The 14,589-nt window shown below is 39.3% G+C and overlaps 1 protein-coding gene across 1 annotated transcript in view; it reads right to left on the reverse strand.

Annotated features, from left to right (window-relative positions):
- Positions 1-14,589, reverse strand: part of LOC119790390 (AF4/FMR2 family member 2-like) — a 248,207-nt gene that overhangs the window by 95,175 nt on the left and 138,443 nt on the right. Inside the window, exons 3-4 of the mRNA XM_038295934.1 lie at positions 8,303-8,951; positions 5,975-6,408 (exon numbers count right to left, since the gene is read on the reverse strand). Coding sequence (XP_038151862.1) covers positions 5,975-6,408; positions 8,303-8,951 — 1,083 coding nt within the window. The remainder of the gene's footprint in view (positions 1-5,974; positions 6,409-8,302; positions 8,952-14,589) is intronic.

Here is a 14,589-nt window from a genome sequence, read left to right on the forward strand (position 1 = left end):
AGCATCTGCTGCTCCTCCATGCAGCACAGCTAAATGGGACTATTTAGGTCATGATTTTAGGATTTTATCTACAGTTGTTAACTTTCTTTATCCCTGTCTCCAATAAACATTGAAAATAAATCCTGGACCGGACTCTGGATCCATTCCTGGTTCTACCCTAGCACTACTTCTCTTGGAAATACTGAACAGCGACATCCACTAGTGGATGGAGGCAACATTAAAACACTGAAAGAAATTCCTTGACGGTATTAATTAATTGGATTGATCTTATTTTAATCTAATAAGTCACCTATTGACAAAGTACTATAATTTGATTATTTCCATACATCCTTATTGTGATCCATGCACATGATGGCCAATTTATGCATGTGGCATTCATTCATGCTCCTCTAAATGATGGAAACATTTTTTTACCAATGCTCCAAATTGTAACACTAGGCTAATTGTAGTATCTTTCAGCTGAGACAGTGTGAGACTTAAAATGGCACACCTGGTACCCCATGTGCTATTATGGTGAACTGAGAAAGCTGTCTAGATTTTTATCACCTAAAAGCCATCTAAAATATTTATTTTTGCATGAAATTTGGTACAGCAATTTGTCAGGTTTCCATGATTAATTGATTGGAACTGGATTCTTTAAACAGATATTTAAATAACAATTGTCATTTTTTTGTTGTTGATAATTTTCTGTAATATTTCATGTCCACTGACTCTCACTCAGTTTTAATAGTTTGGTGTTTTAGATGCCTGGAGTATTTAACTAGTGTTGTTTACCTTCATTGTGGCACCAGAACAACTCCAAAATAATATCTTAGGAATATTCTCCCAACTTCAGCTTACTCACTGTTCCTGAAAACAGATTTTTTTTTTGGTCATTGTTTTGGGTTTTTTTTCACTGTGATAAATTTATTATTTTTTATTTTTTTTTTATTTTATGGCACTAGTGGCACATTTTTTTGACAGTAGGCTGACAGGAAAGGGGATGAGACATGCAGGAAAAGACCACAGGTCGGATTCAAACCCGGGTCAGTCGCATACATGGGTCATGCTTACTAACCACTGCACCACCTGTGATAAGTATATCTAAAAAGGCCTGCATGTGTAGATGTCCCAGACAGGCCCTTTGGAACTGCAACTCCCAGAATGCTTCACCCTAACCAGATGATTGTACACAGGTGTAGAGCATACTGCCAACGATCAGGGCAGCACTGGTTAGTTTTTAACCCATCTGCTGATATTGTACTGTTTCTTGCATAGATAAAAGTCTGCAGACGTTGCCTTTTGATTTTATTTTTATCTCCTTTATAAACAAAATGAAAATTTTTGGTAGACGTAAACCGATCGGAACTTCATTTCAATGAACTTTTGAAAAAACTCACCCTTTCCCCTTAAAAAAAAAGTGCACATGCACAACCCTGAGCCCGCTCCTGAGAGGGAACATCTATTTAACGCGTGCGAGAGCCCATTTCTCCTCGTGCACGCTCTGTTTAAAAGTTGCTGTTTGCATTGCTCCAACAAGCTCACTTTCCAAAAGAAGATTTCCCTTTTTTTCACCATGTCAGACTCACCACCAGTAAGTGAAAATGGCGAGGAGCACGTAGGACGGCCTTACATAAACATATCACCAGAATGATTGATAATTAGGAGGACCACTTATTTTGATGATCCGGACAGAAATAAAAGAGCATCCTCTATACCTTTACAGTAGTATCTGTGAAAATGGACCTGATCCACAAGGGAAGATCTGTTAAGTCTAGTTCTATAACAAATTTAAGTTAAGTTAAAAATCTGTTGAACAGCTGACAAATGTATTCTTTTGTAGGAATCTCTCCTTTTGAACCCTTACAGATGAATTTTTGTTTTGATGATGGAATTTGTCCCAGTAACAGCATTGACTTTTTTATGACTTCCTTTTATGACCTTAGACTGATGTAAAGTTGCAATTTTGGACTTACATGTGTACAATAAACTAGAAGTAATCAAAGAAAATATGTTAAACCTTACACTGCTCTACCCTATTAAAGTAAAATGTAAAATGTTTCTACAATTCTGGATGATAACTTCCTTAAACTTAATTTTCTTAGGTTTATTACTAATGGTAACAGTGTCAGATTTAACTTAATACCATCTTGAAAAACTATTTATTTTGGTATGTGGCGAACTAAGGACTAGTTTGCCAACCAAGGAGTTTATTTTTAAAATGTATGGAGTAGAAAGTAGACATAATTGCAAAAAAAAATCTAAGGAGCAGCAGTAAATCGTCTATACAACTAATAAATAGTAAAGGATAGCCAATATTTTTAATTAAATAAGGTCACAGAGTATTTTTACTTTGTCACTTGACACCTCTGGATCTACAAATATCTAAATTCAAATATCAGAATCGGATCAGATACACTGCAAAAACAAACTAGAAATTAGTCAACATTTCTTAAATTGTGTAATTATCCTTATTTTAAGTAGGTAAATAAGATTATTTGCCAATGGAATTAGTATTTTTACTCTTAAAATAAGATAATTAGATAGTATGCACTTGAAATAAGACAATGTAATAGTTTTTTTTTCTTATTTTAAATGTAAATTGTCTTTTGCCATTGGAAAAGTATTTTACTTACCTCCTCAATACAAGAACAAATGCACTTATTTTAAGAAAAAATTACTTCTCTAGATTTCTATGTTTTCCAGTGTGTGAAAAAATGTGGATTAGAAAACCGAATTTTTTGTTTGCAAATTCAAATTTCGCTGACTGTCTGAAAATGTGACAGAAAAGGAAAGCACAGGATATCTATAAAGGCAACATATAAATTCTCTGTGCTTATAGTCGTGTTTTGTTGACAGAGATCAAACTTGAAGCAAGCTGGAAGTCTTTCATTTGCTTTCTGGCTCAACCCTACTCTGCTGCTATGCTGCTATTTGCTATTTAAGCTGCAGAACACATCCAGGAAGTCATCTAAGCAGAACAAATACAGCCATGATAAGGCGCAGTAATCAGACAGTCATTGTCTTTTTCTCTTCACTTCTCTTTTCCTTCCTGTGTGTCTCCTCATCTCCTTCCCTTCACCTCTAGTCCAGATCGACTTCCCACCTTCCCTCCTGGACGCTTTCTTCAGAACAACCATGACAGGAGTATGAAGCCAGACAGAAAAGCATCCTTGCCTTTTCAGTCGAAACACTTGTGACCATGAAAGTAAACTACATTTTAATTTCCCTCTTCTCTCTGCTGTCTGTCCTTCTATCTCCCTCTTAGTGCCATATGCTCAGAGCTCCAGCTCAGGCTCATTTACTGCACCACACAGACACAGATCTGTCCTATCAAAGCACAAGGAACAGCTGGCTTCCTCGATATGGATGGCTGCTCGCCTGTCAACTAGTCTCACGCACCCACACAGGCGCGTCATCGTCACAACCTGCAACGTTTCAAGGGAAGACGATAGAGAGGGATGCAGAGATGGAGAGACAAAACAGGGGGAGTGGGTCTAAAGAAGGGAAAACATGAAGTCAGACTACTGACATCCGGAGCAGACTGACAGTATGTGTCACCGTTAACAAGCTGAAGCAGATGCTCTTGAATAATTTAAAGGGTTAAATCAGGAGGAATCTGTTCCTGCATGACGAAAACATCTATATTTCTGCCTTTTAATTTGAATTTATAATTGCGTGTCAAGTTTCAAACAGATTGTGGATTAGGACTAAATGTGAACGTGAGTGACATATTTACACCACTGATAAAAATGTGTTTACATTTCAAGAGAAACTGGCCTTCGTTGTTTGTCAAGGTGTGTGATTCCAGGTTTTCTCTAAGTGAACACCAGTTAACATTTGTTTCATTTCCATTAAACAAAAATTAGATTAAAGGGGAAACAGGCACATTGTTTTTTTCTGCAGTTCTGGCACGTTTCCCTTTCCTGTGGTGCACCAACCAGTGAGGCTTTGACTGGCAGATCTATTCTGTGTTGTAGATGTTGTTCAGTGGCTGAAGTGTTCTGTAAAGACTCCTTCAACCTATGAAACAAGAACCGAACAAGAGCCAGACTTTATTGACCGCCTTCAGGTATATAAAAAATTGTAAAGTGAGTTCATCTGTTTCAAACCTCAAAATTAATGTTTAAAGCCGGAAATAAACAGCTACAGCAGTAGGGGGGAAAAATGGATTTGGCCATATATTGTGATTTCCAGCTGCCCAACATGATATCGAGCTTTTGGTTCCTAATATTGTTCAAAAATAAATAAATGACCTAAAACAATGAGGGAAAATGGGCTACCTCTGCACCGCCTGTGGATCCCTTTTACTGTGCGGCGCAGCACCATTTTTCTATGGTTGGGTCGGTCACAGTAGAAGACATGGACTGACTCAAACCCCAAACAACATGGATTCTGATTAACATAAAAGGCAGTCGCTATTTAATCTATACCAGTGGCGCCAATAGAGGGCGCTATGGCACCGCCGCACCTACCCAATGACCCTGATTAAGACATAAAAAAAATTATATTTTTTATAATTTAAATTTAAATTAACATTTATAATATTTTGAAATATATTAATACATATTGCTTAGATGTGCAAGATACATATTTAATATTTAATGACTAGTTAAGCTTCGAGTCGTGCGTGAAGTACTGGAGGGGGCGCTTCCCCAAAGCGTGTGTCGAGGCGTGATTCATTTAGAGGAGGGGCCATAATTGATGATGTCCGAGGCCTCGCTACCGTGATACCATGTGACCACTTCAGGAAGTGGTTCAGGAAGCGCACTGATTTTGACAGCCATCTAAACAGCCTCAGTATTCAGTCCAAATGTGGGAGTTTGTAGGAGTTGCTGTGAGGTGGATAGATTCTAAGAATAGATTGGTTGGAAAAACAGCCAATCTAGTTGCTTAAAGCTATTTTGGTTAGAATAAACAATTTAATGATCAAAATCTGGGCAAGCCACCGCACACAGTTAGTGTCAACACATCAGAGTTAAGTAGTATTTTCTCCACTTGGACAGTTGGTCACATAAGTGGCATCATCTGTAAGACAAACTGGCGTCCTCTTCCACAACATCTTCGTCCCGCTTTCCTCCTCTAAATAAAAAAATGGATGACGGAGGAGACTCATCCACAACCTCCGACACTAAACTCTCCTCCTCTTGCATGTTTCCTCTGTCCATAGCGTTCTTTGACAGTGTCGTTTCTAAGTCACCAATTTAGTGCTACTTGGTCCCAATGGAATTTACCATTAGAAACCTACTAGCACTAAGTTGCTAACTGGTTAGCAAGATGCTTCCAGCAAACCGGCTACAATCAAACTTGCTTGCGAATCTTCCGCCACAACAACCCCGCCCCCTTGATAAACTACCAATCAAATTCACTGTATTAACTCGTGTAAAGTCGGGCACCACTCAGGAGAACTGTATTGGTTGGAACGGCCGCCTCCCTACGACTTTAAGTTCTGCCTTCTCTCTCCCTGATTGCCTATTTTCTATTCTATATGTGTGTGCTTGCTTGGAGTGCGAAATTAAAATTTTATTCAAGCTAGTTCAGCACTGTTAGCACATTTAATATAAGCCTATGAAACTAGTCCCTATTAAAAAACTAAACATTATCTAAGCTAAAACAGGGGGAAGCTGCTGATTGCAGTTCTGTAAGAAGCAGAAGAAAGTGTTTTGATTTGATTTTTATCAACAAAAACCTTTTTTTTCTTTTATAAAGAGTCAGACGGCAGTTCTGAAAACTGCAGGAAAAATGGACGAGCAAAGACTGTAAGCTGTGAAAACTTAGGATTGTTAGCCACAGCTGACTAAAAAAATAAAATTTGAGGGTTTTCCTTTTACCAATGACACGGCATAGAACCAATGACATCAGACCAACGAAACTTAAGACCAATAGTGTCCCTTGAAATCAAACCTACGCCCTTGTAAAAAAAACAATGCTTTTGCCTCTACTAGAAGAGACAGTCTTTAAACGTTGAAGCATTTGACATTAATTCCAGTCTTACCTCTCCTGTGTGGCTGAGGTTCAGCTTTGGCAGTTTATTCTTCACATTTCCAGAGGTCCCTCCAAAGCTTTGGCTGTTGGTGAACCCCTCTGTTGCCACTGGAGGGGGTTTAAGCTGCGGGGAGTCACTCGGCGCCTGGTCCTGGCCGTCCATTGGTCGCACATATGCCGTCGGCTTCTGCTGAACAGGAACGTGCTTCCCCGATAGGCAGCCTGGCGGGAAAGTGGGTGTGGTCAGACCTGATGTGGGTGTGGTCAGACCAGGTGTGGGTGTAGTCAGAACTGAAGTGGAAGCCAGCGGGGAAGTGGATAAAGAGAGGTGGGAACTTGTTTCATGTTCGAACGGGGAGGATTTAAAAGGTCCGCCATTCTCTGCGGCCGAGGAAGACTTAAAGTGGCAACCATCTAAGGTGGAGGAGCGAAAGGTGCCACCATCTGTATGAAAGAAAGGAAAAAAAACACACAAAGGGTTAAATCAACCTGATGAAAACAAAAACTAAAAGTAAATATGATATTCTGGGGTTTCAAAATCAACCTTATTTTCTGGTAAAATCATGTTAATCAAATGCTAATTTCAAACATTTTCAGCTATCAGGACAGAAATATTTTTTTCCTTAAATCTGCTTCATGCTACAGGCAAACATTGAAAAACAACCGTTCATAAACTTGAACGAATGTCTTTACATCTATTTTTTTTTAGCACTTAAAGACTTTTTAAGGAAAACATCTGTCTCATAAAAGTAAATATGAAAAGAAAACCTCCTATTGGGTTTAAATGATATTAGCTGGTAAGATTATAGATGGATACGATTTGTTTAGAAAGTCTAGGAAAGGAAAGGCAACTTTATTTGTAGCTAGATTCAGTAAAAAGACAATTAAAAGTTCTTAATATGAATTAAACAACAAAAAAAGAAGAAAAAAGTAAAGATAAAAACATGATAAAAGGCAGCAGTGCAGCAAATAAAAAAGTTTGACTACAACCTTAAACTGATGATACCTCAGTTAACATTTTAACTCTGGCTGAACAGAGTAGGCTGGAACTAGAAGACCTGAGTGGTCTGGGATGTTGATACACTGACAATAAATCTGTTATATATTGAGCTGCTGTTCCATTCAGTGATTTATAGGCTCACAGAAGGATTTTAAAGTCTATTTTCCGAGCTACAGGGAGCCAGTGGAAGGACTTCAGAACTGGGCTGATGAGCTTTTACATGCAAAGTCAATGGTTGACGCGCATCAAGGAGCAGCAAAAGGTCCTGCTGAGCGTTTTGAGCAGCAGGAGCAGCGCCTATCTGAGCATCTGATGCACGGGATGCGCTTCAGAAGCAGCAGCATCTGGAGTTTGAAAAATTTAGCTTTTCTTGCTCGACGCGCCACATCAACCAATCAGAGAAGTTGGCAGGGAGACAGACACAGAGCTGCTGATGCAGAGCGCTATGATCACTTCTCTGAAACAGTTTATTAATGCCTAAATTAACTTAAAATGCCAAAATCTGATGCTGAAACATGTTAGATTTTTATCATAATGGTGCTTGCAGTTTGGATCATGTGCGCGAAAAACGTCTTCCAGCCGTAGCGAACGGTAGCGACAAACCGCAAAAAAGTGACCGGGCCAAGTTTCTGCGCTTGTAATCTGCATTCTTTTCAGTGTAGATCCATGCAGTCCATATTTAACCGGAAGATTTTTAACTAGACTTGATCAAATGTATTCCAGACTCCTACATAAACAGCACTAGTGGCATATGTTGTTAGCAGCTACCAGTTAGGAGGTCACAGTTTCCTCACAGTGCCTAGAATTAGTTATTTATTGCAAATTGATCAGGTCTAAATGGATCCTGTTCACAGATACACAGACGGAGGTAAAGACCTTTAATACCTAGCTACTTTTAATGTTTTTTTCCCCCTTATTTATAAGGTCAGTACATTTCTGCAGTGTAAGTGCAATAACCCAAGTCAACTACTGTGTAGTCTTCCCTTAGCTCTCTACCGTGCACATATTGTTATATCTAAGGAAAACTTTACATATTACAACTTTTATCTTTTTTATGCTTTTTTGTACTATATACACTCTTTTTATATTATCTGTCATATTTTTTTTAATCTTCAATGGCATCTTGCTTTAACTCTTTGAACTTTACATAAGCTACTGGAACCAGAATTTCCCTTAAAGAGTTATCCCAAGGAATAAATAAAGTTGAGTCTAAGTCTATATTTAGGGAAAGAGAAAAATACAAACCACAGTCTGTTTATAGGTGGAATAAAATCCTACATATAAAAGCACAAAGATGGAGAGACCGTTTTAACGTGACAGAGGTTTAGTAGAGTCTACCTGGGAGGGGATGGCTTTTGGACGAGTGCCTTCTGGAAGAGGAAGAGGAGGAGGAAGAGGATGAAGATGAGGAAGAAGGGCTTGATTCCTCTTTCAGACCCAGTTCATCTTTAAGAGAGCTGAACAGCTCTTCGTTTCTTTGCAGCTGTTGTTCCTCTAAAAGAGCCATCTTGCCCCTGCTGGCGGCCGCTGCTGCAGGGTTCTGCCCGTTCTGTGCCAATCCCGAACCCAAAACCAGGCCCGTCTCTTGGCTTCCCTTTGACCACTCCATGGAGCTCCTGGACTTCTTTGAGCTCTGATGCGGGACCGCCACTGTGTTTGACAATGACGTGTTGACTGCAGGCGGCTGCATGGAGGCTGACGATGAAGACGGTGCGGCACTTCCCATCCTCTTTTCCCCACTTCCTTCTGTTCCTCCACCTCCAACCACTCCTCCTCTTAAGGCCTCGTTGAACAGCTGGGACTCCATGGCCGACCTTTCTGTGGCAGAGGAGCTCGACGCTTGCTGCTGGTTTGTGGTCGCTGTGCTGCCTTTGGGGATTCCAACCAGGTGGCTCTGGTTGGAGTGGCTGGTTAACAGGTCTTTCATTTCTTCATAGGAGCCCAGAGTGTTCTGGACCCGATTGGCCAAGGCATCACCCTTATTAGTCTGAAAGGAAAATACAAAGAGGAGGAAGACGGGGAAGGAGAGAAAGAGCACATTAATTTAGTCTTCCATTTTTCTTTTTTCTTTATAACAGACTTGATGAAAAGCCCTCTTTACTCATCTGGAAAGGGGTAGTGAGAGATGGATAGGGTGAACACTGACCAGCCATCAGGAGAAGATGATTAATTAAATAATGCCAGCTTTAAGAAGCCCCATCCTCGGCTGAAGCTGTGAAATTAATGGGACAGGAATGATTATCACCCTGACCCCAGCTTCTTAGCCAATCACTGCTTGAAGGACAGTATGGTATATATATCCTCCAGCAGCCTACCTGCTATTTGGAAACACTGAGAGGTTCCTCAGAATAGCCTAAGAGCTCATTTAGAATCAGTGACAGATTCTTCAAAGAAAGAAGAAAAGCAGCACTACTGGCAGAATGTCTTTTTCAGACAGAGGAAATATAGCGTCAGGAGCCCTTGGTAATTTCAGCTAAAACCTTTTGATTTAATTGGGTTACCAAGAGCCAAGGTTTAAATACGATGAGGCACAGGTTTCTGTTCTTTTTAACGGTTTCCTTTAACTAAAGGTCAATATGCTGATTGAAGACCCATCTAACCAATGTCTACAGTCCCCGCGTGTTCATGTAGGTGGAGCGAATAATGCAAGTCAGTCACTCGAAGCAATCAACTGGGTTTCCTTAGAAAACTTTCAACCAATTTGTCCTCCTAATGCTGATAGTTCTCCCTTCCTCAGCTGGATCAAAGCATTACCAATCGTTGAAGGTAGGTAATGGCAAGGGTGTAGCTTTGAGATGAAAGCTGGTGGGGACACTCTAAGGGTGGTGGCTGATGGACCTATAGTTACTCCACGCAAACGCTTATATTAGGGTTTTTGTATTTTCCAAAAATGAGCTCAAACATATGTTTATTGAATGCTTTGCTGTTGTTGGGAACACAAGAGAACCACAATACACTGATATTTATATTTATAGATGTTAGAGAGATGCCTCTTAGTGCATTACATATAAAGGGCCCAAAAACATTAATGTATTAAAAAAAATTGCGAATAAATGCTGATTCTGATGACAATATATATATATATATATATATATATATATATATATATATATATATATATATATATATATATATATATATATATATATATTATGCATCCCTAGAAGTACAATTTAAATTCCATCCATCCAGAAAAATATGGATATGCTGCCTTTTAAATATAGCATAGCATATTTTTTCCTTGTAAACTTTCTGGTAAACTTGGAAGATATATTTTATTGCAAGTTGCATATCCCGGTAAATCTGTTTAACCTTTAAATCTGCAGTTCTCCCTACTTCTCTCTTTGCTCAAAGATTTATGAAACTATTTACTAATATAATGATGCCAGAAACATAATTTCAAGACATGTAGAAGCTCTGTAGTCTGAGTCTGTCTGTACAATAAGAACAAATGTTATGTTTCACCTGTAACTGGGAGTCATGGTCCTCTGAGAAGTCAAGCTTTTTTTAACTAGTAAAGAACAAACTCTGTTTTCTTAAGCTTCTTGCATTATAATACTAACTTGTATAAACTTACAATCTGTTGCCATTTTTAGCTTAAAAAAAGCTCTGTATGTCAAACAAACAGATTTTTCAGAGGCATGATCTCTAATTTTTTTTAATCAATCCGTCTCCTAACTTTTACTTAAACATCGGAGTAGCTGCTGGTTAAATTCACAGAGTGCTGCTGTGTGTCTCTCCTCCAACCACGTAGCTATTCTCTAAGCAGTGAAAGGCGAGAGCAAATCAGATGTTTCAAAGTGACAGATCCAATGATGTTACACCGACAGGTGGGACACGGGAGCAGCAGGAGAGAGGAAAAAACACTGACTGAAAACGCTCTGAACACAGTTAGCTGCATCCAACTTGTTAACTTTGGCTAAAGTAAATAATCGGAAAGGAAAAAAAGCGGACATTATTGGTGCGGACCGTCCACACCAGGCCAAAAGAAAGTTTGGCCTGTGGGTAAAGGCATCATCTCTCAGGACAGCCAATAGACTTTTTTTTTAACAGTTGCCAACAGTTTTCACTGTCAAGGAGCACATTCTTCAAGCTTTGCCCAAGGTTGAGTAAGGTCTTCAATCCAGCTTTAAAGGAACCAGATGGGCTAGCTAAACCTTTCTCTCTTGAGTTTTTCCAGGTAGTCCTGTAACTAGAGCTCCCCAGTGGCTGAATTAAAGCATCTTTCTCCTTCCAGATGATCGCTGGTCCAACAGAATACAGCAAAGCAGCTGCTCTTAGCCTCCAGGCTAGGCTATCAATCTCAGACAAGCAAAGCTTTTCCTAATCACTGGAAATACTTTTTTATCTTCCTCATAATGGAGATTAACAGACCTGGAAGCTCTGCTGATGGTAGAAAACTGTTTCCAGTTACAATTTAGATTATTTATTATTGCAGTATATTTGATGGAAACCAACCATGCATCCTCTTCCCTTCTAGGGGCAGGATTTCCTCAGAGTGAGGAATGAAGATGATTTTCTATTCCTAATGAATGTTAGCGACAACATCTATATTAGTTTGAATTGAAGAGAATGTGATCTTTAAACTGCAATTCATAAAACTCAACTTGAATAAGAGAAATAGGAAAAAAAAGAGAATTTGAAAAGTTGCTCTTTTCGATCAAGAAGTTTTCCAAGTTTTATTTATTCATTCTTTTTTTATTTCCATTTGAACAATGTGTTAATGTTTCAAATAATAATGGATCAGTCACTTAAAAGGTCTAGTGACCCCATAGTGCCACTTTACAGCAGTCTGACTTTCTGTTAGCAACAGAGTCAACTAAGTCAAAGTTGGTAGCCAACTAAACAGTTGAGATATATTTTCCTTCTCTGGATTTAATCTGGAGGATGAATGGGGGCTTAACTTTACCAGTAAATCAGTGGCTGTGTACCAACGTCCACTCTAATCACTATATAGGGCACTATATAGTGGTTATGCCATTTTAAATGAGTGTCTGAACAGCTAGTGGTTGAAAAAGTAGTAGACCTCAAATTTTCCAACAATGCACCTTGAAAAGTAGTGTAGTGATACTTTAAGATGTTTATTGCTCACTCCGGTAGGGGTGGCATCTATCTTATTTAATCAGATATTTTTCGACTGTCATATATCGTTTATGAACACACACCCTACTGGCTGTGTGTTAGAACAACAAATGAAAGTGTGAATCAAGCTTAAATCATAATCAAACGGATAATTCTGGACATACGTGGATTAAATTCACCACAACCTCAATTAGAAATATAAAATTTAATTAACAAAAATCATCCAGCTCCAAGTCAAACATATATCAGTTAAAAACTTTTGACTAAAACTAGTGAAACTCAACTAATCTAAACTATTACTGTATGTACAAAGAGCAGGGGAAATATGGTTGAAAACTATATCACAGTCTGTTTGTTTCATGCGGCCCACACCAAGGGAACGGCTTCTTCAGGAGACTTTCCCTCCAGTCCGGCTCTGTAATTTCTGAAACTCAGAAAAATGTGTTGCAAAAAGTCTGTTTTGCAGCAGTCCAGTTCTGAAAAGTAAACCATCATGACTTATCCTTGGTAATTCTGGAGATCTGGGCCTTTGGCCCTGGCGCCATGGTGTTGTCCTCTCCCAATGTGAACCCAGGGGCAACTTCGCGAAAAGAGAGTGTTCTCAGCTCGGGGGGGGGGGGGGGGGGGGGGTCTCGCTGCTCTTTTATGAGCAAAATTGCATCCTCTTCTACAGTGATCACGTTAAGATGAAACATGGACATCGGTTCTCAATATCCAAATTATTATCAGGGTTTATGGCACAACAGTAGTGATCTTCCATGGTCACTAGACAAATGACAAAGATGGCACATTTGCTGTGTGGGGAAGTCAGAGTTACGTGACCAACAGGAAGCGAAAAGTAGGGAAGATCTTTCTGAACGGTCAGTAAACTGGGTTCACTATAATGTCAATTATATAGTCCCTGCTCTATATAGTGATTAAGGGATTTACGGGTTAGGGCAGACATTTGCGCAAAGCCTATGATTTCTCAATCTGCAGGACCAAAGAGGTTCGCCATCACTGGTTCATTTCGTAACAGTCGTTTTACCAGTTAGTTTTCAGGGGCTCTAAACCTGGAAGTTACAGTTCTGGTGTCACTAGTGGACAAACGTTATACAGCATTGCTATAAAAATATATATTTTTTTATCTCATCTCAACCTTCGAAAGAAATAACAGGAAAGGGAACCAATCCATGCAAAGCTTTGGCAACTGGATCAGAATAATTGTGCCACTGGGGATTTATCAAAGTGTTTTAATATCATTTTGAGTAACTTCTCAAAGGTTAGATTTTTTTCAGCTGGAACTGTCAGATAATTCTACTGCAGTACAGGATCAATTCATGCAAAGGCTTTTTATTCACCTTTAGCAGTGGCTCCAATAAATATGTACAGCTATGCAGACTCATGACAACAAGCAGTAAAGCTGACACTATTCATCAGCCCAGTCTAAATTATGCAAGCGCTACGGCAACTAACACACGGCTGACATTTCATCATGAATTACAGACAAATGCGGAACGACGGGGAACAGTCAACGAGATCAATGTGAAAATGTCGTCCAGTAATTTTATTGCACATCTGATTAGTCATTTGGTCAATAGAATTTTCTCAGTCACAAGGCCGAGGTTACCGGCGACCTGAAAAGCCAATTACCACAGCGCTAACAGGGGCACAATGGTGTCAAATCACAGAAAAGCTGGTAGCAACAAGGAAAATCATATTTATTAGGAGAATTAAAGACTCAGAATGAAGAGGCCATGAGACAGCTAATAAATTAAAAGGGAATTTAAATCATCTGTTTAGGACTGTGGTAACAATAGAGGAGACAATTAAAGAGCGGCGTCAGTTCTCTATTTTTTCTCGAGTGTGTGTTTAAATTTGTGGTTTTGTTTTTCCGTTGCAAACCGCTTCAGTCAATAACCAAATAATAGTGTAATAACATTCAATGATCCATGAAGAGGGCTCATTGCTGAGGGGGGAATACTAGGTACGCGCGTTTGTGTGTCACAGCAAACACTTCAGGACATTACAAATGATCATAACACTGTACCACTATTTGCTGTAATAGAGGGCCGTTTAAGCAGCATTTCATTGTCATCACAAGTTTGTGGGACCTGTTCTCATGATGACACCAGTTTTAGGATCCAGGTGGAGCTGAAATCACAACGTGTTTTGGTTTTAACCTGCCTCGGCAGAAGGTGAGTGGATCTGCACGGAGACAAAAAACCATGGTAACAATGCTAACACCACGCTGTTAGCCCACATGCTTGGCAAGGCACGGTGTTTTCTGTGTTTATCTGTAAAAATGGGAGGTTTGAACATTAGCATATAACTGTGGATAATGGGGGAATGGCTGTAATTGTTTGGTAATGGTAATGGTTTGGTGAACAGCCAACGTAATGGGCATATTAGACTTTGTCCTGATGGCGCCATGACAGGGAAAACGGGAAAGTGTAATCACAGATATTAGTATATTCTTTGGTTTAATGGCATTTACAGTAATACAGTTGCTGTATACTTATTTCTTTCAATAAAACAAGGATAATTCATGATTTTCAAACACA

The sequence above is a fragment of the Cyprinodon tularosa genome, unplaced genomic scaffold (genome assembly GCF_016077235.1).
Source record: "Cyprinodon tularosa strain WSP-4 unplaced genomic scaffold, ASM1607723v1 ctg363, whole genome shotgun sequence".
NCBI lineage: Eukaryota > Metazoa > Chordata > Actinopteri > Cyprinodontiformes > Cyprinodontidae > Cyprinodon > Cyprinodon tularosa.